Below are 25,144 nucleotides of genomic sequence, written 5' to 3'. Positions count from 1 at the left end.
ACCGCGAATCTCGCCTCAATTATCTAATTTGTAACGTTGTATTATTTTAATGTATTGCATTAATCAAAAAATGATAAAAGTAAAACATAAAAAATGCCTATACATTAAAAACGGTGTCGTCGTAATGACCTTTCCTCTTATGCCACATGGCCTAGTTGGATACATAAAAAAGCGTTACAGGCACGTCTGAGAGAGTCAGACAGCGAGTTTTTTCAAATCCATATGCGACGTCGTAATGGCTGGAGTAGCCGTCTCTCCCGCTTCTCTGCTCCTCGTCATCGCTGAGATCGCAGAGATATCGGCGAGCACGGGGGTGTTTAAGAAGGACTGCGCCGATCTCGCGAGGAGAGTTTGTCTATTGACGCATTTGGTTGAGGAGATTAGAGATTCTCCGCCGCAGACGCTGGAGAAGGAATCTGATGCTTCGCCTTCTTTGGTTTCTTGTGAATGTGATTGGTGGTCTGATCTTGTGGTGGGGCTTCAAGCCGCGAAGCGTCTTCTAAGTGCCGCCACTTGTTTCCAGGCTCGCGAATCATCTGTAAGCATTCTCAACGTACTGTAGTCGAAGCTTTTGCACATAGTGATATTCAATGCTCAACTTCAACTTTATATATATTTTTTCCTATATGATTCTTCTCAGTGTGGATGATAAAATTTATGTATTGTGTATTAGGCTGCTCATTTTCTAAGATCCCATTCATTGGTTTCACCATGACAATCCTGGACATTTGGTTTTCGGTTCTGTTCAGTATTTTCAGTTTTGGTTATCCTCGGGTTTAGAGACTTAGAAACCGTTTGGCGTTCTAGTTTGGTTTCGGTTTTATTTTTCGTTTTCGGTTCGGTTTTTGTAAAAATACTAGGAACCAGCTAATTCAAGGGGAAAATATGGGTCCAGTTCGGGCCCTTTCAGATTTTTTTGGATAAGTAAGGATAACTGAAATTTTTTCGAATAAAATATCAGATAACTTTGTTTGTCTAGACTAAAAAATTGGATAATTTGAATAATTTCTTATAATTCTCATAAAGTTGTTTAAGTAATTATTTTTTAGATAATTAAATCTTCCTGTAATATTAGCTATATACAAACTTAAATTTTTGGTTACATTCCGGTTCGGTCGTTCAGGTATTTTTAATTTCTGGTTTTGCTTTGGTTTTGTTTGGTTTGAATTTTGGGTTTCTGATCAAATATCCAGCTTACTTTGTAGCAAAGACTTGTAACGTTTGATATATTCTTTTTCAATCACTGTAGATTGAAAGCATAATGTTGTTGTCATTAGTGATGTCACGTTTCTTGATGAGCAACTCTGATTTTTTTATGTATCTTGATTGTGAAGGAGGGTGCCGCGAAGAGAATATCATTCCAGTTCCAATGTGTTACATGGAAGCTGGAGAAAGCATTAGGAAACTTGCCATGTGACCGCTATGACATCTCTGACGAAGTCCGCGAATATGTAAAAACTTCTTGTATTCATGAATCATGAGTACGCAGACTTAAGTCCTTCTTGATATCCCCTGAAGATGTTTCTAAAGGTTATATATATTTTCTTGTAATCAGGTGGAACTAGCAAGATTGCAGTTGAGAAGAGCAATGCAGAGATACGGATCACTGAACTCGAAGAAGTTCTCTACTGCTCTATCCGAGCCAATGGAGAAAGATGCATCGAGCAAAGTCACTGAGAAGTTGGAGTGTATTCAAGAAGCAGTGCACTCCAACGCTCCTTTATCAGATGAGAAGAAGTTAGAATCACCACCGAGAAGGAAGAGCTCTTCAGTTTCCTTGGCCTTCTTTTTATCGAAAGACGCTGATAACGAGAGGTTAGAGAAAGCAATCACCAAGAGCAAAGATGATGACTCAAAAAAGTCAGACAACCTCACCATCCCTGAGGATTTTCTTTGTCCAATATCTTTGGAATTGATGAAGGATCCTGTTATTGTCTCCACAGGACAGGTCTGGTTTTAAAGAACTAAAACTTTACATAGTATTCGTTAGAATCGGGTTTATTATCGGTTTCGGACTTAAAACCAATCGGTGATAAGTGGATTAGTTTTAACTTTTTTTTATTTTACTTTTCCTTTAAATTTCCGATATGGGGTACCTTACTCTTAATACTTTTAGGTATTGTTACTGAATCAAAACCTTAACGATGATCATTGACAGACATACGAGAGGTCTTACATACAAAGATGGATAGACTGTGGGAACCTAAGATGCCCCAAGACTCAACAGAAACTCGGAAACTTCACTCTCACTCCAAACTACGTTCTTAGAAGCCTCATCTCTCAGTGGTGCACCAAGCACAACATTGAGCAGCCAGGTGGTTACATGTACGGTAGGACCAAAAACTGTGACGGTGACATGTCAGCGATACGAGCATTGGTCCGCAAGCTCTCGTCACGATCAATACAAGACCGGAGGACCGCGCTTTCCGAGATCCGTTCTCTGTCAAAGCGAAACACGGACAACAGAATCCTCATCGCAGAAGCAGGAGCCATCCCTGTTTTGGTGAACCTCTTGACATCAGAGGACGTGGAGACGCAGGAGAAGGCAGTCACTTGCGTTCTTAACCTCTCTATCTACGAAAGCAACAAAGAGCTGATCATGCTTGCGGGTGCGGTTACGTCAATAGTGCAAGTCCTGAGAGCTGGAACGGCGGAAGCTAAAGAAAACGCTGCAGCCACGCTCTTTAGCCTCTCGTTAGCCGATGAGAACAAGATCATAATAGGCGCTTCTGGTGCGATACCTGCTTTGGTGAATCTCCTTGAGAACGGTAGCGTGAGAGGGAAGAAAGACGCTGCGACTGCTCTGTTCAACTTGTGTATATACGAAGGGAACAAAGGAAGAGCGGTTAGAGCTGGTGTCGTGAGCCCATTGGTGAAAATGCTTAACGACACTTCGAGTCATAGGATGGTGACTGAAGCTTTGACGATACTCTCGGTTCTAGCTAGTAACCAAGACGCTAAAACCGCGGTTGTGAGGGCGAATGCAATACCGTCTTTGATAGTGTTGTTGCAGAAGGATCAGCCTAGAAACAGAGAGAACGCAGCGGCGATATTGTTTGCTCTTTGCAAGAGAGATACTGAGAAGCTGATCCTCATTGGTAAACTAGGAGCTGTTGTTCCGTTGATGAAACTGTCGAGAGATGGCACAGAGAGAGCTAAGAGGAAAGCTAATTCTTTGCTTGAGCAGCTCCGCAAATCATCTCAAAAATTATGCTAATTAATAGCTCTTTAACAAAAAATAAAATAAAGATTGGAAAATTAACTTCATTATTAGTATTTGATTTAATTTCGTTGGATGTTTATTTGATATCTCTATAATATTATTTGAGAAGTAAGTTTCGTATGTGTCGTGCTCACGTTAATTCTCACAATGGTTGATTACAGTGTTACCCTTAATGAATTAAAACTATTACATTTAAATATTATTATTAAAATTTTTATTTAGTTTTCTTTTTAAAGTTTTCCAAATAACATATATAATAAAAAGAAAACATTTATAATGTTTAAGAAACAAATTCAAAAACGAAAATATATGTATATATAATATGATTTCATTAAAAAGAAAAGTTCACAAAATAGAAAATTTCATTTAAAAATATTTTTTAATAACATAATATATATTCTTTTGAAATAAAAATATTTCTTTATATCTTTATTTTCTTAGATGAACAATATATATATATATATTTGTATATAATTTGATTTCACAATTTCAAACAATACAAAAATATATATTTTTCAAAGTAATAGAAATATTTTTTATATATCTAACTATTTTCTTACATGATTACATAAAATAATTAAGTAACACAAACTGATATATGTTTGATTGACTACAAATAGTTTATGATCAGTTAGTATTATTGAAATGTTTTATTTATTTTTTCATATATTTATTTGATTAGATCTTTGAATTACAGCAAAACAAATTTTATAAATTATATTCTATTTATATAATATAATTTCTAAAATACAATCACATAGTTTTGTAAACTGCTTATTTTTATTAGATATTAAAAAATAGAAAAATTTAACGATAAACATATTTTGATCAAATAATTATAAAACATTTTAAAATAACATAACACTATATATTTTTAACTAGGTAGATATATTATATTTTATCGTTATTAAAATTATTTTTTTATTAATATTAAATTTTGTTTTTAATTTTATGTTTTATGTTTTTAGAACTTAATATAACCATAATCAAAATACCAAAGCGAAACTGAATTATAATTTTGTAAGATTATTTAAAATTTCAGTTCATTGTTTAATAAATCTAAAGCATAAAATTATTTAGAATTTATATTATATTTTAATTATTTTAAATATTGATATGTTCATGAGTTTCCAAAAATGTATTAGTTACTTATGTATATGTATGTAACTTCCTAGAACTCTTCGCTTTGTTTTCTAATAATAGTTTTCCTTTAAATCAACGATAAATATTATGAAAATACATGCAAATTTAAAAGATAAATAAAATTAATTTTATTTTACTTAATTATAATAAAGATAATTATAGTTTGAATTTAGAGACATAAATGCAATATACCAAAATGATAACTAAATCGACTGTAAAAATCAAAACCGGTTAAATATAACATATCTAATTTTATATCTCTAATTAAAGTAATATAATATTATTAATATAAATTATGCATACAAATTATAAATTAATTTTAAATTAAAAATAAATAACAATTAATTATTATAGTATATTTAATTTATAAAATTTTATATTCGTGCATGAGCACGGGAAAATCACCTAGTGTTGAAGTGAAAAGAGTTGCGAGAATCGATCTCTTTTACTCACCTTTTTCTATTTTTTTATTTTTTTTTATTTTGTAATAACAAATATTGTGTTAATCAATGATTTCATATGATTAGTATTAGTAAGGTCTTTGGTTTGCATTTCTTCACTGTCGTTCTTACTGTCACTGTTATAGTTTTAGAGAGTTAAGTTTGTCAAGACGAAACTGGATAATAATTTTGAGTAGAGTAATAGTTTTAGAATCAATTTCCGATTGACCAGTGCATATAAGATCATTTTAGATCAGATGACTGGAAAAGGTGTATGTAGTCATTACCGAAGAGATGAAACTTACTAAGATCATATTCAACCTATTTTTCTCAAGAATTTATCACAGAAAAAAATTAGTTTATTCCAATATATGTATTTTTATTCATTTTTTATATAAGTAAAATATAGAGATGAATTATTAATGCTCTAACAAATGTGGAAGAAGGAGAGCTCGAGGCAATGAAAATCAAAGGATTTGTTGATCTAACAGCGGTGAGGTAGTAATTGCTTCATTTGAGATGAATCCTAGATTGGTGGTGAAGATGTAAGCGGCAGTGAGATTAATCCCCAAGAGAAAGTGACATCTTCTTGTTATTTATTTGTTATACAGTCTTCAAAAATAACTACTTGGTCGTGTATGTTTGGTTTGGGAGAAATGTATTTGAGTCAACATTTGTTTATTATCTCTGCCCTCTGGACTACAATGAACCAAAACTGTCGGTACAAGAAAAATAAGGCCATTGGTTATAACTTCACGGGATTGGTTCACGTGCATTACTTACTGTTCATCGAAAGAGAAGTAAAACTAGCCTTTTGTTTTCCATTTCGTTAAAAAAGTCAATCAATATTCACGTGCCTTTCGAAAGAAATGTTTCTCCAACGAAAACTTTCCTGATTAATCGGAGTAATTTACGCAACAGTCATTTTCCCGGAAACAAAGGTCCCAAAAATCTCAAAACTGTGGTCTAAGTGAAGAACAGTACACACTTTCTGTTTTTGATTAATCATTTGAAATATATTAAAATTTATGAAAAGCTAGACATATTTTTGGGTTGTTATTGGTTTTTCAAAAGATCGATAGCGAAATTTGACGTAACTTTGTGTCCCAATTTCTATATATTATTGAAGATTTGGCATTTTGTTGACCTAAAAAAATGGTTCACTATCATCAGCAACCAACCATAAATCCATAATCAATAATCATCTGATCTAACACATCACCCACCTTGAGCTACTGAGTTTCTTAAATAGATATATCTCTTTTGTGGATTTAAAAAAAATCGCATTATTAGTAAACCTAGAAGCTCATCTTTCTATAATGGGTAATAGCTTGGGAAGCAAGAAATCTGCTAAAATCATGAAGATCAATGGCGAGAGTTTCAAGCTGAAGACTCCTGTGAGAGCTGATACGGTTGTTAAAGACTTTCCCGGCCACGTTCTCTTGGAATCTGAATCCGTGAAGCATTTTGGAATCAGAGCAAAGCCTTTGGGTCCTAACCAGAACTTGGAATCAAAAAGGCTTTATTTCATGGTGGAGCTTCCTAGGTAAGACTTTAGTTTCATCATCTTTTGGTTTTTATGTTTTCGAAGTTTGAAATCTAATCATTTGAAAACTCACGTGGTAGAACATGGAAGGAGAGGGCCCCGAGAAGGGTTCGGTCTGGAATCCAAATGAGTGCTAAGGAGAGGCTAGAGAATCTGAAGCTGTCTCGTAGATCATCTTCTGATCTCTCGGTAATGAAGAAGGAGGTTGATGAAGAAGAGAGAGAAGTGATGACTAGTGTCAAGTTGAGGTTACCAAAGTGGAAAGTGGAGAAACTGAGGAAAGAGAGTGAGAGTGGCTCTGATTTCTCCGACAAGATCACAGCTCTCTGTCTCCTCAACATTCAGAGACAACGTTTGCTTCATAATGGAGGAAGAAGCTTTGGGATTGGAGATGAAGAAGGTGTTGTCAAAGCACAAGAGGTGATCAATTCTTTTTAGGGTTTTGTTTCTTTCTTTCTTGTTAGAAGAAGAAACACCGATCCGTTTCTCAAGCCACGTTTCTTGCATCCTCTAACTACTAAAATTGCCACTAGGAAACGGATGTGCTCCAACTTGTGTGTAACAAACTTCTAGTATTTTCTTAATATAAACAATGCATCCTCTATATCCTCTAATTACTAAAATTGCCACTAGGAAACGGATGTGCTCCAACTTGTGTGTAACAAACTTCTAGTATTTTCTTAATATAAACAATGTATCCTCTATATCCAGCTAAATAATTAACGTAAGCCTGAATATACAAAACATAACTCTGAGAAGAGATGCTGAGCTTCTTATCTTCTACCTTTATTACACATATTTGTCCCTCTTGCATCCCCATTACATATGTCATTGTGTAAAAGATCTGAAAATAAGTATTAGAGATCTCACATCCAAAAAGTTTAAATGACCAACACTAATGTATAAGTACTTGGATTTATTTATTTAATGTCAGTTGAGTTTGAATTCGAAACTTATTGATATAGTTTAGTTTGATAATCTAAGTATTAAAAGTTCAAAAAGATTTTATTACCAGTTTCAAAGTTCGAAATGAGTTGATAATAATTATTTTCTAAAGAAGATATTGAGATTGAGATTCTACATGGAATTTTGCTAAAAATTAAGTTATGTATTTAAATAAACTAGGCAATCTAGTCATTAGTAATTTGTTTTGAGTTAAAAAATCATGATAAATCAAAATTTAACAATAAGAACCAATTAACACATAGAGAAAGAACTATAAGAAAAAGGCAAATAATTAGTTTTTTTCTTTATTTCAATCTGAGGGGCATAAGTTTAGCCAATAATTACAATATACAATTCTCCAGACTCAGAGAAACCAAACACACCAATCAAACAAACAAACAAACAAAAAGATAAATTCAATCAGTCAGGTCCCAACCTGTATATATGTTCTGTCTTGTTAAAACCAATTTCTCTTTTTTTTTTTATAATTGTAAAAGAACAAATTGAGATCAGTAAAACAAAAGAATGATGAAAAATGGTTTTCTTTCTTTTACTCATCAATCAAGAGGTCCATGGCTCAGGAACAGTTAGAAAATAAGTGGTCATGGCCTTACGAAACCTCCTCTTGTACTGTTTTGGTGAGACTATGGTCGGAGAAGCGTTCTTGGGTCCACCCAAAATCCCTGAAGCTTTGACCCATGTCTCAAGGTGCTTGTCCCATGTATATTGTCTCATGAAGTCTATGATTCCAAGAACCAACTCCTTACGGTCTTCGTCGAACCCAACCAACAATGAATAGTCCATTACATCCACAGTCTAGTTCAAGAATAAGAAAACAGATTAATAAAAAAAAATTAAGAACAAAAGTGTAACTTGGGAGGTGATGAAAAATCACTTACAGCTAAGAAGTTTGTATCATTCCATATAGCTCTCTCCAAGCTTCTCTTCGCCTTGCTTCCCAAGAATATTGGCTCTGTCCGTAATGTCTCGAGCAGATTCATGTCGAGCAAAACTTTGTCTGTTCCGGATGTGTTTGGATTGTACCGTGACCGTGTAGATCCTTTGAGATCATAGATTCTTGATATTCTCCTGTTGTAGAATAGATTCTCCATCACCATTAGATACATTTTCGTCTCTTTTCCACCTTTTGAGTGCTTAATAGAAACCTACACGCCATAGCATTCAGATCAATCAATCACATGCTTAACTATTCCATTTTAAACCATAGACTACACTCCATTGGACTGTAACTAACCTGGTAGATACCGAGAATCTTAGCTAGACACGTGGGGCTTCCTGAAGTGAGTGACTCCTTCATGTACTTAAAGTACTCAGGTGCAAAGTCCTCAAAAGAATCCAGCTCGGTTTTGACTACTTGCTTTATGATGAACCTCTCGTCTAACGACTTGGCGAAGTAAACATTGCTTTTCCCTCCCTGCGCACACCATCTCTGACACCGGCTCAAGGACCTCACGAAGTCCACTTCCGTCGGACAGCAAGTCTTTCTCAGTCGAACCGCGTCGCGAATTACACATCACAGAGAACTTCACCTTACCTTCGTTTGCACCAGAGGAAGAGCGGTCGCTGAAAGAGATGGTCAGATGTGTAACACAACGTGGTGAATGTAATCAACGTCCATCGCCCCTAGGGAACGCCACGTGGAGAACGTTGAAGGTTCAGATTCTCTGCTGTTGTTATTCAAGTTGCTGCCTTTGTTAGCAACCCACTCTTTATACTCCTTCGAGTTGAGAGCATATGACACAACACTTGCTGGATCATCATCGTATACAGGGATCACAATGTCGTTGAGGCCACGTTGAGGAATCAACATCCGAGCGCCATCAGCCATCTGAGACGCTGAAGAGATGTACGTAGGCGCTGAGCCAACGATGAGGTCCAGCTTCTGCACTTCTAGTGGCAACTTCTGTAAGTCCTCATCACGTTGGAGACAGGGTCTCTCACCATGGCCCTGTACTCGCCCGAAGCGTGGAAAGATCTGATGCCTGAGAGATATAAAGAAGATGGTCCTTTTGGATCCTTTCTTGAAACCGTATCGCCGAGTCAAATGACTGGACTCTGATCCGGAGTGGAGAACAAAGCCGCCTTCTGTCTCGCTTTTTCAAGAGTGTGGAACGGGCCTAACCACTCTGAGTCTATCCTCTCAGACAGGGAAGAGCCATTGGCTTCTCCTCCATCAGAGTTAGCTTTACCTTCCCCTTCTTCATCTGCACCTTCTTGCTGCAGTCTCTGGTCAGTCTTTGGAGGCTCATCTTGCATCTCTAGACTCCTAGAAGCATTGCCATCACTAGCTTTTTTGAGTTGAGAGTTTAACAAGTAAAGCTGATGATCCCAAGCATGAGAACCAATCATGAGGGCTCTTCTCAATCTATTCAGTTCTAGAATATCCAAACTCCCTTCATGTTGAAGACTCTCCTCAAAGATAGGTTTCAGGGCATCCTGTTTTTCAAGATGAGGAAGATTCCCATCAAAAAACAAAATTCTACAAGCATCAACAAGAACTAGGAAGAAGTTTATGCTCACATCATATTCATCTTTTTCCTTCGCGAGTTGGTCTTTTAACCCCGTGATGCGACTCTGCAGATCAAAGGCTCCAGGTTGTTCAGGTTCAAGTAAGCTGCTTCTCTCTTCCATGCGTTTTGTTAGGATCTGTGACGTTAAGCAGCTGGTTATCTTCATTAAGCGTGAACCGGAGTGGTTTAGTTTAATAAGATTGGTACAAGAGGCAATTGGAGATAACCGGAGCGGTTATTGGAATTGGTTGGTTCAAGCTGTACCGGTCTCGTCTATATAAAGATTGAGAAAGGAAAGAGATCGTTATCCGTAACAGACTACTTCAAACAGAGATCAGAGAGAGAGAGAGAAGGAAGAAGAAGATCATCATCATTGAGCTAAAGCTGTATATTGTTTATAGCTAGTTGAGCTGATCTTTGTAACTCTCTTGGAGATTGATTCTTAGTGAAGTGTTGCTTGTACCGTCAAGCCCCAGATGTACCGGATCCAAATCGGATCCCGAACTGGGTAACCAAACTTGTGTGTTCTTTACTTTCTGTTCATAACAAACGAGTGATCGGTGAGGTGAGAGTAAAACACGAGTGCGAAGCGAGAACGATATAGAAGTCTATGTGAAGCGGATCGATTGATTCTTCACAAAGTGGTATCAGAGCACGGTTGAGTGCGATGAAGGAATCAATGGCGAAGATCAAGATATCGTGCTTCGATGGGAAAGGCGATTTCTCGATGTGGAAGAAGAAGATGCTAGCTCATTTGTCGATCCTTGGGTTGACGGATGCGTTGACGGAAGCTTCGACATCATCAGATCCAGGAATCGAGATCAAGAAAGGCGAGGAAGAGGAAGATTTCAAGGAGCGAATCAAGGAACACTTGCTTGAGAAATCAGAGAAAGCTGAGAAGGCGATGAACATGATCATCTTGAACCTTGGTGATCATGTATTGAGGAAGCTTGAAGAATGTACAACGGCCGCGTCAATCTGGACCGCATTGGAAAGGTTGTATAATTCTAAAACTCTACCTAATAGAATTCATCTACAGCATAAGTTCTATACATTCAAGATGATTGAGTCAAAATCAATTGATGAGAACATAGATGATTTCTTGAAGTTAGTTTCAGGGTTAAGCAGTGTAAATGTTTTTGTTTCAGAGGAGGTCCAAGCTATCTTGCTGCTGAGCTCATTGTCGTCGCCATACAATCAGCTAAAGGAGACCCTGAAGTATGGCAGAGACACTCTGACCATTGAGGACGTGACAAACGCTGCAAAGTCTAAGGAGTTAGAATTGAAGGAGGTGAAAGACTCTAATCTTTCACTGAGGTCCGGTGAAGCGAATGTTGCTCGAGGAAGACAAGAAAGAAGGGAAAACTTCAGAGGCAGAGGCTCGAACAACAAGTCCAGGTCAAGGTCAAGGTCAAAGGTGACCTGTTGGTACTGCAAGAAGGAAGGTCACATGAAGAAAGATTGTTTTGCACGAAAGAAGAGGATGGAGAGTGAGGACGATGGAGAAGCTGCAATTATGGTTGACAAATTGCATGAGATAGATGCACTCTCGATATCTGAATCTGACCCTAAGGATAACTGGGTGATCGACTCTGTATGTTCATATCATATGACATCCAGACGAGAATGGTTCAGTGAGTTCGAAGAGATTACTGGTGGATAGATCCTGCTTGCAGATAACAGAGCAGTGTCTGTTCAAAGGCATTGGATCTATCCGCATTGAGACTGAAGGAGGAACAGTCACTCGTCTCTCTAACGTGAGGTATGTACCTAACCTCAGGAGGAATCTTATCTCTGTGAGCTCACTTGATGTGCAGGGTTTCAAACAAGAAGGGAGTGGAGGAAAGACTCGGTTCTACAAGAATGGCAAACTGGCGTTGCAGGGCACGTTATGTGGGAGTCTCTACCTATTGGATGGCGGTATTGTGTCACCATCAGCATATGCAGCTATCTCCAAGGATGATACTACGTTGTGGCACAGCCGTCTCGCTCACACGAGTATAAAGAATCTGAGAGTACTAGTGGAGAAGGAGATACTGGATAAGAAGAAGATAAGTGACATGGAGTTCTGCGAGAGTTGTGTCATGGGCAAAAACGAAAGACTCAGTTTCAACGTAGGTAAGCACAACACCAGTGAGGTGCTCAGGTACGTGCATTCTGATCTTTGCTGCTCTTCCAATGTTCACTTGTCTCTCTCTAGGAAGCAGTATTTCCTGTCTATCATAGATGACTTCTCTAGGAAGGTGTGGGTTTACTTTCTAGCTACTAAAGATGAGTCGTTTAGCAAGTTCTGTGAATGGAAGGCTTTAGTAGAGAATCAGGTGAACCGGAAGGTTAAATGCCTTAGGACTGATAACGGTTTGGAGTTTTGTAATATTGCTTTTGATAATTTCTGTAAACTGCATGGGATTGAAAGGCATAGGACTTGTTCGTACACTCCGCAACAGAATGGTGTTGCAGAGCGTATGAACATGACTATCATGGAAAAAGTGTGTTGTTTGTTGAGTGAATCAGGTCTGGAAGAAAAGTTCTGGGCTGAGGCAGCTGCAACATCTGTCTATCTCATAAACCGCACTCCGTCTTCAGCAAACGACTTCAACATTCCAGAAGAGTTGTGGCTTGGAAAGGTTCCAGGGTATGGGCATCTCAGAAGGTTCGGAGCTGTTGTCTACGTTCATGTGGATCAGGGGAAGCTCAAGCCTAGAGCACTGAGAGGAGTCTTCATAGGCTACCCTACTGGAGTAAAGGGTTACAAGGTCTGGCTAATTGAAGAGAAGAAGGTGGTGATCAGCAGGAATGTAGTGTTCAGAGAGGATCTTTTATACAAGGATATGGATCGTAACAAGGGAAAAGCAACAGAGACAGTGCAGTCAGTAGTTGCTGGGTCAGTTGAAAGCTTAGTGGAGGTTGGGGAAAGCTCAGGGATTCAAGCGGAGACTCAAGCTGAAGGTGGAGCAGCTCAACCAGAGACAGTGAGTAGTGAAGAAGCTGTTGAAGCTACAGAGGATTTGAGTGACTATCAACTAGCAAGAGATCGTGTTCGACGTCAGATTGTCAAGCCGGTGAGGTTTACTGAAGACTCAGAGGTGGCATTTGCATTGTCTGTATCAGAAAAAATAGAAAGTGAAGAGCCAAGAAGCTATGAAGAGGCGTTGAGAAGTAAAGATGCAGAGAAGTGGAATGCAGGAATGGATGATGAGATGCATTCACTAGAGAAAAACGGAACTTGGAGGTTGGTGGACTTACCAAAAGGGAAGAAGGCAATAGGATGCAAATGGATATATAAATACAAGCCTGGGATACCTGGAGTTGAAGATCCAAGGCACAAGTCAAGATTGGTAGCAAAAGGTTATTCCCAAAAGGAGGGGATAGATTATCAAGAGATTTTATCTCCTGTCGTGAAGCATGTTTCTATAAGGATGATGCTTTCGATGGTGGTTGATAAAGACCTGGAATTGGAGCAGTTGGATGTGAAGACGGCATTCCTACATGGAGAGATAGAAGAAGACATTTATATAGAGCAGCCGCAGGGTTATGAGGTTGTTGGTCAAGAGGACAAAGTGTGCAAGCTGGTGAAGTCGCTTTATGGGTTGAAGCAAGCTCCGCGTCAGTGGAACAAGTGCTTCGATCAATGCATGATGAAGCATGGTTTCAACAAAAGTGAATTCGACCTGTGTGTTTACTACAAGAAGCTGAAGGAAGAAGATTACATCTACTTACTTTTGTATGTAGATGACATGATGTTGATATCGAAGGATATATCAGAGGTTAACAAGGTCAAGAAGATACTAAACAGTGAGTTTGACATGAAGGATTTGGGTCCTGCAAGCAGAATTCTGGGGATGGATATAGAGAGGGACAGAGCAGGTGGAGTTCTGACTCTATCTCAGTCTAAATATATAAAGAAGGTTCTGCAAGTGTTTCGTATGGATCAAGCTAAGTCAGTATCTACACCGCTGAGTGGTCATTTCAAGTTGGTGTCTGTTAAAGAAGATGATCACGATGTTGGAGTTGACGAAGAGTTTCCGTATTCAAATGCGGTGGGGAGCATCATGTACGAGATGATTGGAACTCGACCTGATCTGGCGTTTGCTGTTGGTGTGGTCAGTCGGTTCATGAGTCGTCCGGATGCTACACATTGGACTGCAGTACAGTGGGTTCTGCGGTACATGTTGAAGACTCAAGACGTCGGGTTAGTGTTCAGGAAACAGAGCAGTGACAAGAGTTTCAGTGTGGAAGGTTTTTCAGATTCAGATTTTGGTGGTGATCTTGACAAAAGAAGATCGACTACAGGCTACGTGTTCAAGGTTGGAGGGAATACAGTTAGCTGGAAGTCTGGGCTTCAGCAAGTGGTGGCGTTATCAACGACGGAAGCTGAATATATCTCTTTAGTGGAAGCGATTAAAGAAGGTCTGTGGTTAAGTGGGTTAACAGAGGAGCTTGGGTATCAACAAGCAGAAGTTAGTGTGGGTTGTGATTCGCAAAGCGCGATTTGCTTAGCGAAGAATAACGTGTTTCATGACAGAACGAAACACGTTACAGTCTCGAAGCATGTGGCTCTAAAGATGAGCTTTGTGAGGGAGATGATTGACACTGAAGAAGTAAAAGTTCAGAAGGTGTCAACTAAGGAGAATCCTGCGGATATGCTTACTAAAGTGATTCCGTGTTTGAAGTTCGAGCAAGCTCTTAATGAGCTTGGAATAGCCAAGTGCTAGTAGAACGGCTATGCTTGACGGTGTAAGGAATGATCTGAAAAGGCTGTTAACGTCAAGGTGGAGATTTGTTAGGATCTGTGACGTTAAGCAGCTGGTTATCTTCATTAAGCGTGAACCGGAGTGGTTTAGTTTAATAAGATTGGTACAAGAGGCAATTGGTGATAACCGGAACGGTTATTGGAATTGGTTGGTTCAAGCTGTACCGGTCTCGTCTATATAAAGATTGAGAAAGGAAAGAGATCGTTATCCGTAACAGACTACTTCAAACAGAGATCAGAGAGAGAGAGAGAAGGAAGAAGAAGATCATCATCATCGAGTTAAAGCTGTATCTTGTTTATAGCTAGTTGAGCTGATCTTTGTAACTCTCTTGGAGACTGATTCTTAGTGAAGTGTTGCTTGTACCGTCAAGCCCCAGATGTACCGGATCCAAATCGGATCCCGAACTGGGTAACCAAACTTGTGTGTTATTTACTTTCTGTTCATAACAAACGAGTGATTGGTGAGGTGAGAGTAAAACACGAGTGCGAAGCGAGAACGATATAGAAGTCTAGGTGAAGCGGATCTATTAATTCTTCACACGTTTGATCATACCAGATACCTCCTCATACATTGTCCTCATCTTACCCATAAGCTGTATAATAATGCACACAAACAGAAAACTATATGAGCTTTTACCATTTGCATATATTAAAAGACCTTAAAATGTTACTTAAAACCCACCTCTCCAGCCTCTGTACGTATCCACTCCTGTTGAGGATGGCTGTTGAATTCAAGCATTGATGGGGGAAGGAAGACAGTAAGTATGTTGATAGGAGAGTATCTAAAGAAAGCAACCATGTTTCCGAATCTGCAAAACAACAAAACCATAATACTATTAGACAATGTTCTAAAAACTGGTCTATGCGGCGCCCACCTCGACAGCAGATAGATTATAACTGAAATGATCTTTTTAAAAATCCAATTTATGCGATTCAAATCGATTTTTAAATCGGTTAAAATTGGTCTGATAGATCTAAATTGGTCTAAATTTTCTGTATATGTAATTCTTTTATAATTAATCAAAATAATGTTATAATTAGACAAAAAAAAACTAAAATATATCATATAAATGTCATATATATATATATATATATATATAAACATATATCAATATTCGTTAACTATAGAGTACCTAAGCTTAGCCATTTCTTGAACATTGGCTATTGGTGCTTTAACAGCATTGAGATAATATATCTAGAGAATGAGATTGTATATTAGAGGGTTTACCCATAGAAACGATTGAAACAGATTGAATATTAGATATATATCAATTATAAATTCAAATTTCAATAAAACCATATATTTACACAAGAATTTATTTATTTTTTAAATCATCACTTCATATTGTATGAGGTTAGGTTATATTATTAAAGACCAGTTCGAAACTAAACAAGATTATTACTCCATCTATTTCATACTCTTTCAGTTTCATATAAAATGTTGTTTTAGACTTCTACACATATATTAATAAATTATTTAATTTTGCATATTTTCAATATAAAAACATCATTACTCATATATATATACACATATTTCAACCAATAAAAAATAAACAGGAGAATAAAGTTAATAAATTATGCATTGAAATCCTAAATTGACATTTAATATGAAACGGAGAGAGTAGTAAATGTCATTCTAACATTTTCTTCTTGTTACACAAAAAAAGTGTCACTTTACAAATTGCATTAGTTTTATAAATAATTTTATTGCAAATTGCATTAGTTTTATAAATATTTTATGTATCTCTAATATTATTGGTCAGAGAGATATAATTAATAACAATTTATATATATTTTCGTAACTTTTTTAACATGTGTGTAAAATGTCAATTTGATACTTATATAGAGATGGAGAGAGTATTAGTTTGTTGATTATTGAGTTTACACTGTAGTTAGAAAATAATGCAAAAATGCGTGTAGCACACACTAACATTTATTATAAACAGTGCAAACATTTATTATGCCAAATGGAATGGCATAGTCTTGGAGCAAACAGTGCATAAAGTGAGAGCAGTGCCGTGCGAAGGTTTTTGGGGCCTATGGCAAAAAACAAAGTTTTTTAAAAAATATCTCTCCTGTTATCTGTGCATTTTTAAGATCCAGATCTAGATCTAGAAATTCGATTTTGAACTGAAAGCTTGGTTGTACCTTTTTTGTCTCTTTCGCTGGTGTCTGGGTCTGTTCTCTCTCTCCTGTAGGGTCTGGCCTCCTGTTCGCCGTTTGTGGGATGGTCGAGGTGCTCTTTGCCTGGCTTTTGCTGTTTCAGATCTGATTAGTGTGTTCTTGTTGCTGCTCCAAGTGGTGGAGAAGCTGTGGTCAAGTGGAGTGCTATCTCTTGGCGTGGTGCAACGGCTCGGTTAGAGTGTTGACCGTCGCTAATCTCTGATTCTCTGCAGAGATTCTCCTGCTCCAGTTCAAGGTTGGAGCTTTGTCTCGTTTTTCCTCAAGCCGTCGGAAGTCGCAAGGTAAATCTGGTTCTGTCCTCGTCTTCCTCGTCTGTGGTTCCAGTGGTTGGGTTTTGTGGCTCTTCAGTTTCTGTGGAGCAATATAAAGAGTCCCTGTTCGTGGTTCAGACGTCAATAAGTTCGGCTGTGGTTGGTCTATTCCTATACTCCTGCTTGTCTCAGTTTTCTTCCTCTTGTGTGTGGTTATTTTTGTTATCTAGTTGGGTCTTGATGTGTTTCAGATTGTGGGATTGATGTTTTGTTTTATGGTTGTGTTATGTCTCCCTATAATTTAGGGCTTTGTCTCCCTGTAACTTAGGGCTTTGTCTCCGGAGGTTTAGAACCTGCCAGCTATTGTATTCCATCACCGAATCCTTCTCTGTTGAATCAATGAAATCTTTAGTGTGAAAAAAAAAATTCTTGCTAGAAAAAATTAGAAACATTAAAAAATTATGTATATTAAAATAAAATAAAAATATTTTATGATTTTTAAACTTTTTATACAAGATTAAATTTTACAACCTCATATAAATCATTTTCTGTTTTGCAAAGAAAATTTTAATAGATTTGTTTATATATATAGAGAGAGGTTAATATGTATACAATATTTTGTATTTTTACAATAGCTATAGTATATGGATTATTACATCAAATAATTTATGAAACACAATTAATAATTTAATAGGTAATACTTTAAGAAAACGATTAAAACATCGTAAACACGAAAACAACAGAACTGAAACTAATGAAGAACATAATTTCTTCAAAAAACAATAATATATTTATGTAGACAATCTACCACATGCATAAGATGAATATAAATATTTCTAGTAACATCCTGAAAAGACAGAAAATAATATATATTTTGGTATTTGTTTTAGTTAAAAACTTAAAATAGTTCATTTATATTTTTTTCTCTATCAATTAACTAGTAAAAAAAAAAATAAGTCAATATAATAAATGGGGCCCTAAAATTTGATGAGAAAGTTGGGGGCCTCGGAATGGATATACTCTCCAAAGCTATTCGACTAGCACGGGAATGGATCCTTGCTCAACCCACAAAACCTGCAATTCACCAACCTCCTCGCCAGCAATCTTCTATGCATCCACGACTTGATGACGACCCCTCTTGCTTCACGGACGCAGCCTGGCAGGTGTAGACAAATAAGGCAGGATGCGGGTGGGTCTGTTTAGATCATAACGATACCGTCCTGTTGCAGGGAAGTGCCAGCTTTCTCCACATCACCTCTCCTATAATGGCTTAAGCATTAGCCATTAGATCAGCTCTTGTCCACGCTCTTGAAGCTGGGTTCTCCAGAATCTGCATCAAGTCAGATTGTCAGGCGCTTGTAACCGCCATCTCCTCGAAGTCACCATCGGCTGATCTAAAGGAACTTTTATATAAAAGGCCTTTCGCTGTGCAACTTCCACCAGCAGTATGACCTTCTGAGTCTCTACGGAATTTGTCGAGACATCGAGCATCTATCTTCTCGTTTCTGTTTTGTGTCCTTTTGTTTTATTAAGCGTTCCCTAAATTCCATGGCTGATTCAATCGCCAAGTCTGCACTGTACTCTTCTATCCCCAACTAGTTCTAGTTGGTAGGATTTTATAATATTTGGTGTTCAAAAAAAAATAAAAAATTGGGAGCCTAGAACTGTTGCCTCTTTTCTTTAAGGGTAAGCACGGCTCTGTGAGAACTGTTAAATCAGCAAGCGGCCAGATAACCGTTGGGATAGATCCACAGGTGAAACAGATGTTTCTCTGTTTTCAGCTACTAAATCTATATTACACAATTGTTTTTTGTTAAATCTTTTTCAAAAAAAAACATTTATTATAAAAGGAAAATGAAATGAATGGGACAATTTTCTAAGCAACTGATACTTAGTTTTCTTTTAAAGCCCTCAGTATTTATTCTCAAGTCAATAATGCTGTTATGTTCGTAGAAAATAAAAACACCAGAACGTCTTTTACGACGCGTCGGTAATTTGACCCAACATTTCAATTTTACTTTTAACTCTAAAGTCAGAGATGGGCACATTAACTTTTCGATTGATCATCATCTATCGAGTGGCCAAAAGCTGTAAAATTCCATGGTTTCACCAACATTTTCACCTATTCTCTTGAATATCTAATTCGTCTATACTCCCTAACAAAGAATACACTAAAACTCGAATGGAACTGAAACAAAAAAGGGTAACTAATATAATTGCAAAAACAAAACAAAAAATTCTTAGTCTGCTTGTACTTGCTTATAGTGGGCTTAACTTGGTTATCAGATTTATAGGCCCAACTATTACTATTATAATTATAGGCCCATTAGTGAATTAAAAATTAATAATTCTGCATCGATATGAACGATGAAAAATCGTTATTGTCTAACACTGCGTGCTAAGCTTTCCGTCCTTGATTTCTCTGTACTAGATACATAAAATAATTTCTGAGTTTATGAATTCTAATCACTTAAATATTACTTTTGTTTCGGTTTTCTTTTCATTTATTTATAAACGAAAAATATTAGTATTGTATATTGGCACTAGATGATATTACAACCTTTAAATGCATATATATATATATATATATATATACCACTAATCCACTATTATGAGTTTTAAACTCAGTTTTTATTTTATCATTTAATTAAGAGTTGTATCCACACATACAAACATAATTTTTGATAAATATTTATTAATAAATATAATATCAATTTAACAATCAAAAACTAAATAAAATATTAAATTTATATTATTTTATGAATCTCTCAATTTGGTTTAAATTTTTAATTTATTTATTTAAAACGTTATTTTCGGATAACAACAATAATATTTTTATTTTAAAATGTGTTGTTATCTTTAACAAGTTTTATTATATTAAATTATAAACAGTGATCTAATTAGATATATTTGTTAATACAAAGTGACGTTATTAAACCAAAATTTTGTATTTGGTAATTACAAAATCCCAAAATAAATCAAAAGCAGAAGAATATTAAATCAAATCCAACTTTACGTATTATATTAATAAATTTAAATAAATTTATTGATATATGTATAGTTATATTGTGAAATATCTTCCATAACAACTGAATAAATATTCAAATAGACCAACCATGTTGACAAACAAAACATTAATATGTAGTATATAAGATAAGAACATTTCCTATCTATTATTATTTTTATTTTACGTGCTATAATAAAGAAAAATAAACTATAATCAATCTACATTAAGAAAAGATAAAATAAAACAAATAAATTTTATTCTTGCGGCCGAATAATAAGAATACAAATGAAAATAGCACGAAAAAATCACGTTAGCAAAAACATATAAATCAAATTTATTGTTATTGCCTATATACCTCTTTTAGTATTTTAATACTAAAATAAATTTAATAATTTTTTAAAAAATGCCATGACAAATTAAATTTACAACAGATATAAATCATTTTTGTTATTTTTTAAAAGATATTTTAATATTTAGTATAATGATAAATCTAATTTTTATATGTGTATATATATTACTAATTATAAAAATTAACAAATAAGAAAGAAATATAGAAATATGTAGATAGACACAAAATAAAATACATGAAATTGTCATTTGTTTTTTCAAATATGTTTTACGTTTATTTTTTGAGATAATTTTAAAAATATAATTTGTAATCAGTTAAACAATGAATTACATAATTATTTATCAAAGATATCAAAACTTTAATTAGTCTAACTAAAATTATTTATTAAAACTAATGACTCATTCTGGAATTATAGAGAACATAATAAATAAAATTATTTCGCAAATAATAATACAGTACTGCAGATAAGATAAGATAGACCGTAGATTTTGAAGATAATAAAAGTCACTGGATACAAACTTTATGTAAGAGGGAACTTTAGTTAGATCTAGTAGTAATAAGAACCATGAAAATATAGGCTGGATTTTATATATGACGTGGAAGGTTATGGAAGCTTGAACAATTGGTAGGTGGGAAAAACTTGAGTCTTCTTCAACAACAAGGTTTGGTGGAAATTTCAGATGAGATTAATTTGTAAACTATTCATAAATAAATAGATATATTGTTGAAAATTTAATTCAAGTCGGCATGAGTAAACTTACCGAACTTGTAATTTTCTTTTAAAAATATTTAAATTCCATTTCTCGTTATTTAGAGCTGATGTTCTCGTTACAAACAGTTTTTGATTGAATGAAAAAGGTATGCATACAGACAGGATACCGAAGAAAAAGGATCGCCGAAGCACATGAATTAACTCGTCTCAAAATAATTGAGGTTCATCATTGTACTATCACTAACGGAACAACAGTAACGTTTCCAAATAAAGCTAAAACATGGTACACTGATACTCTAAACGAAATAAATTGAAGTCTACTCCTCAACACACACACACACATAAACTTGAAATAATAAGATCTTCAGAGCAAATATATATGCACGAAATATGTAATTATCATAAAACAATAATAGTGTTTCGTGTACTTTTGCTATATTAGAGATCAGTATTAGTTGGTGAAACAAATATGGGGTTATAGCTGATTCTCGTGTGGTCATTATCGATATAAAGATTGGACACGAACCATGTGCAGAGTTATAACTAGATTTCATATGTCAAAAACTCATACTAGTTAACCACACATAAGTGGTCTAATGGTAAATAAATTTTAATGAGCTAATCGATCTAGATCTAGATTCGAATAAACCCCACGATACTGATACTAAATATGTGTAGCGATACCCCATATTATAAAAAAACTCATACTAGTTTCAAAAGTGATTTATATAACTTATTAGTGATAATCTATTGGTAAAGATTAATTTGAGATATAGTGTAAACCCACACGTTCTATTGACTGCTGCTGAGGATAAAGTTATTGCTACTTGGTTAAGTTTATTTGGATTTCGCCGAGAACAGTTCTTATATTAGTCAACAAATAATTTAACCATCTTCTGATCTTAATTGGAAAACATTCCATTATTCCAACCTCAGATTAAATATTGTGTTATGGAACTCACTCAATAACATGAGCATCTTCAATTCATAACATTATTTTAGTGTTAAAAATATACTAGTTTAGTATAGTTTCAACAGTTTAACTCCAACCACAACACCAAATTTAACACTAAAAGCAATTTTATAATATTATATGTATTTATGTTTTTATTTTTCATTTATTTATCTATTTATTTTATTAATAAAATAAGTAAATAGTATTTTAGTGGGATGAATAGTGTATTACTATGGTGAATAGTGTCACACTAAATTTGGTGTGAAATTATAGTGTTGCACTAAAATAGTATAGTTTTTAGTGTTGGCTTTAAGAAAATTTTTGTGTGAAAATCACATTAAAATAGTGTTTTGAAGTTGGGTTGGAGATGGCTTAAGAAATTTTTACCGGAGTTGGAATTAGATTCTATATAAAAGTGGAGATATATTGGTAAAACTTAGATAGGTTGGTGGAGCATGTAATTTCCGGTTATTACTGAGACTTGTAGCAGGTTTCAAGATAGGAAATCCAGTTATAACTATGCACATGTGGCCTCGAATCTTAACATCACGATCAATATAGTACACTTTTTAAATCTAACTTTGTTCATGTGAGACGTTGGTAGGTACAGTACAGTGTATATGTGTAAAACTGTATAAAATGTGTTTGGGTGTGTGTATATGTCGCACGGTCGAAATGGAATTGAGAACGCATGCACACGAACCACCCGTGAGTCAACAAACCAAATGGTTCGTGTGATTGGTTGACACGTGAGAGGCTCTCTACTCCAGATTTTTATCAAGCCTTGTCGTATTCTTTATATAAAGTCATCGTTGGCTGCGTGGATTCTCCACCTCCATTTTATATCTTCTTCTATAAAGCAGCTAGGGTTCCTCTCAATCCTCCTTCACAAAATTTTTTTCTTTTTCTTGTAGCTTTTAAGAATAATATTGAGACTATATATACATGGTAGATATGAAAAGAGAAGACGAAGATGATGATGATGATGATGATCAAAAGTTGTTGGGTTCGATGCTAGGCTTGTCAAAGTGAGCAATCTTATTTGTTGTCATCTTTGTTTCGTTGTCTGTTCGACCTTGGCCTCGATCCGTCCTCGATACCCTAATTATAACTAAACCTTATCGATTATTTCATTCATGCATCCATCTTAATTCTTATCATCATCAAGTACTACATGGTGTGTGATTGATCTGGATGACGATATACACATTTAGCTTCTGAGGTTTTGCATCTTTTATGGTTTAACAGGAATACTTTTAACACTAAGGCACACACGTACATACACTATACAATAGTATAAATTAGATTGAAGGTATAATATAAGTCTTTTTTTCTCTCTACATATTTAACAAAATCTGTATGGTCATATAGATATATTTTTCATTCTTTTGCATACAGATTTACATTCGATATGAAGAAACAACTATATGTAGAAACTAATGGCATGAAACACCTAAATTTACATAGAAACATTCGTGTAAAATTAAAATTTTGGTTGATCCGGTTTGAGGGGAACCGATTACCTATTGAGTATGATATACATGTGGTGTATATATATGCAGACACATATTGACATGAAAGAGTTCCATATAGCTAAGCATGTCTGTTGAATTCCCACATACGCAAAACATAAGTATATGCATGACTGTTAATTAATAATGTATGCATCTACAGAACCTACGTTTAATCATGAGGTGAGAAAAGGGCGTATTTATTGATAAGTTTAATTAAGCCTGTATATAGTGTTTAATTTATCTGACGATGGTATTTCTCACAACTTGTACACAGAACAAAGTATATTAAGAGTCGTTACTTCCTAAGGAGTCGAAAGTTTGTATTCGGTGTTTATTTTGACCATAAAGATATATGTGATTGGAAACATTTTTAAAAAAAAAGTTGTATGTTATGGTAAAAGCCAAAGCCAAGGTCGAATAAACAACGAAAATGAGATGGAATCAGATCGGGACTGCTCCTTTGACAAGTGTTTGCACTGAATCCAACAACTTCGCTGGGCTTATATACATATATGTTACTATGTATGCATGGTCCGATGGATCATGGAGTGGATTTAATTAGATGAATTTTGTAATAAAGATCAAAAGAAAAAGAAGAGAGAGATCGAGGCATATGGACCTCAAACCCTACCAACCCCCAAAAAACCCAAAACCAAACCGAACTCACATCTCTTTGTTTGTCTCTTTGTTTCCTCTCTAACCCTCAGGGTAGGTGTGTCTTTGACGCGTGATTCATGTCTTCCCACCGTTCCTTTTAATTAATTTTCATATCTATATTTAAATGTAGTCTCTTTTTAACGAATCTTTGTGGTAGGTTAAGGATCTACCCCTTTGTCCATTGAAAGATGTTTTTTTTTGACAAATCCATTGAAAGATGTTTTGCATGCTAACTATATTTAGTTTTTTTAAAAAGCGTTAGTTTTTATCATGGTGTTCAATATAGACCAGTAATTTATATAGATCACTGTACTTCTACAAAAGTTCATCCAAATATACCATACGTGAAGATATGTAATGTGAACCAGTGGCGGACCCAGGATTATATTAAACCTGGGTCAGAAAATAAATGGACTTGGGATCTAGACTAAAAAGAAATAAAAATGAGTGTCAAACAGGAGTTGAACCCAGGTTTAAGGGGTGTCAGCCAAATGAATTACACCACCAGAACAAACGAATTTCAGTGGTACATGTTTAACAAATCAAAGTTATAAATTTAATGGTGTGTCAGCTGCACCCCCTCCTCTCCACATGGGTCCGCCACTGATGTGAACCATCCAATAGTCTATCGTGAATTCTTTGAATGAGATGATGCCAATAAGATATATTAGCTACATTTTTCGTTTTTATACTTCTTCCTCCCTTTTTATGATTTGGATCATGATAGAGATAGTAAATGCTTGAAAATAATAGTATGCTAATCGTTAAATAGCAAAATCAAACATTAGCAAGCTGGGACAACATCTTTAGCTATACCCAAATATGTGCATATAACAAGAAGTTCGAATCCAAGTTTCCCATGTTTCACATTTCACATGCGTTTCATCCATAACAGCCTACGAAAAATTCATCACCGAATATATATTACGCATCC

At 35.4% G+C, this 25,144-nt stretch overlaps 3 protein-coding genes and 1 non-coding gene across 4 annotated transcripts; 3 read left to right on the top strand and 1 right to left on the bottom strand.

The window, feature by feature from the left end:
* Nucleotides 1-123: 123 nt before the first annotated feature.
* Nucleotides 124-3,343, top strand: LOC130500348 (U-box domain-containing protein 10-like). The gene is made up of 4 exons (XM_056995309.1): nucleotides 124-538; nucleotides 1,335-1,451; nucleotides 1,556-1,948; nucleotides 2,159-3,343. The coding sequence occupies exons 1-4, from the start codon at nucleotides 236-238 to the stop codon at nucleotides 3,215-3,217; spliced, it is 1,872 nt and encodes a 623-aa protein (XP_056851289.1). The 5' UTR covers nucleotides 124-235; the 3' UTR covers nucleotides 3,218-3,343.
* A 2,610-nt stretch (nucleotides 3,344-5,953) lies between these two features.
* LOC130500309 (uncharacterized protein At1g66480-like) lies at nucleotides 5,954-6,956 on the top strand. The gene is made up of 2 exons (XM_056995208.1): nucleotides 5,954-6,352; nucleotides 6,433-6,956. Exons 1-2 carry the CDS (start codon nucleotides 6,126-6,128, stop codon nucleotides 6,788-6,790), a joined length of 585 nt encoding a protein of 194 aa, XP_056851188.1. The 5' UTR covers nucleotides 5,954-6,125; the 3' UTR covers nucleotides 6,791-6,956.
* A 902-nt stretch (nucleotides 6,957-7,858) lies between these two features.
* LOC108832385 (putative 1-phosphatidylinositol-3-phosphate 5-kinase FAB1C) lies at nucleotides 7,859-9,994 on the bottom strand. Its single transcript, XM_018605872.2, has 6 exons — nucleotides 9,839-9,994; nucleotides 9,368-9,754; nucleotides 8,913-9,266; nucleotides 8,553-8,732; nucleotides 8,197-8,463; nucleotides 7,859-8,113 (listed from the first exon to the last, which is right to left on the bottom strand). The coding sequence occupies exons 1-6, from the start codon at nucleotides 9,992-9,994 to the stop codon at nucleotides 7,859-7,861; spliced, it is 1,599 nt and encodes a 532-aa protein (XP_018461374.2).
* Nucleotides 9,995-18,675: 8,681 nt separating this feature from the next.
* Nucleotides 18,676-18,819, top strand: LOC130500567 (small nucleolar RNA snoR143). The gene has a single exon (XR_008939187.1). It is a non-coding gene; the product is annotated as a small nucleolar RNA snoR143 (small nucleolar RNA).
* The last annotated feature ends 6,325 nt before the right edge of the window (nucleotides 18,820-25,144 follow it).

The sequence above is a fragment of the Raphanus sativus genome, chromosome 9 (assembly GCF_000801105.2).
Source record: "Raphanus sativus cultivar WK10039 chromosome 9, ASM80110v3, whole genome shotgun sequence".
NCBI lineage: Eukaryota > Viridiplantae > Streptophyta > Magnoliopsida > Brassicales > Brassicaceae > Raphanus > Raphanus sativus.
Note: the sequence above shows the minus strand (reverse complement) of the source record. Positions and strands in the feature narration are given on the sequence as shown.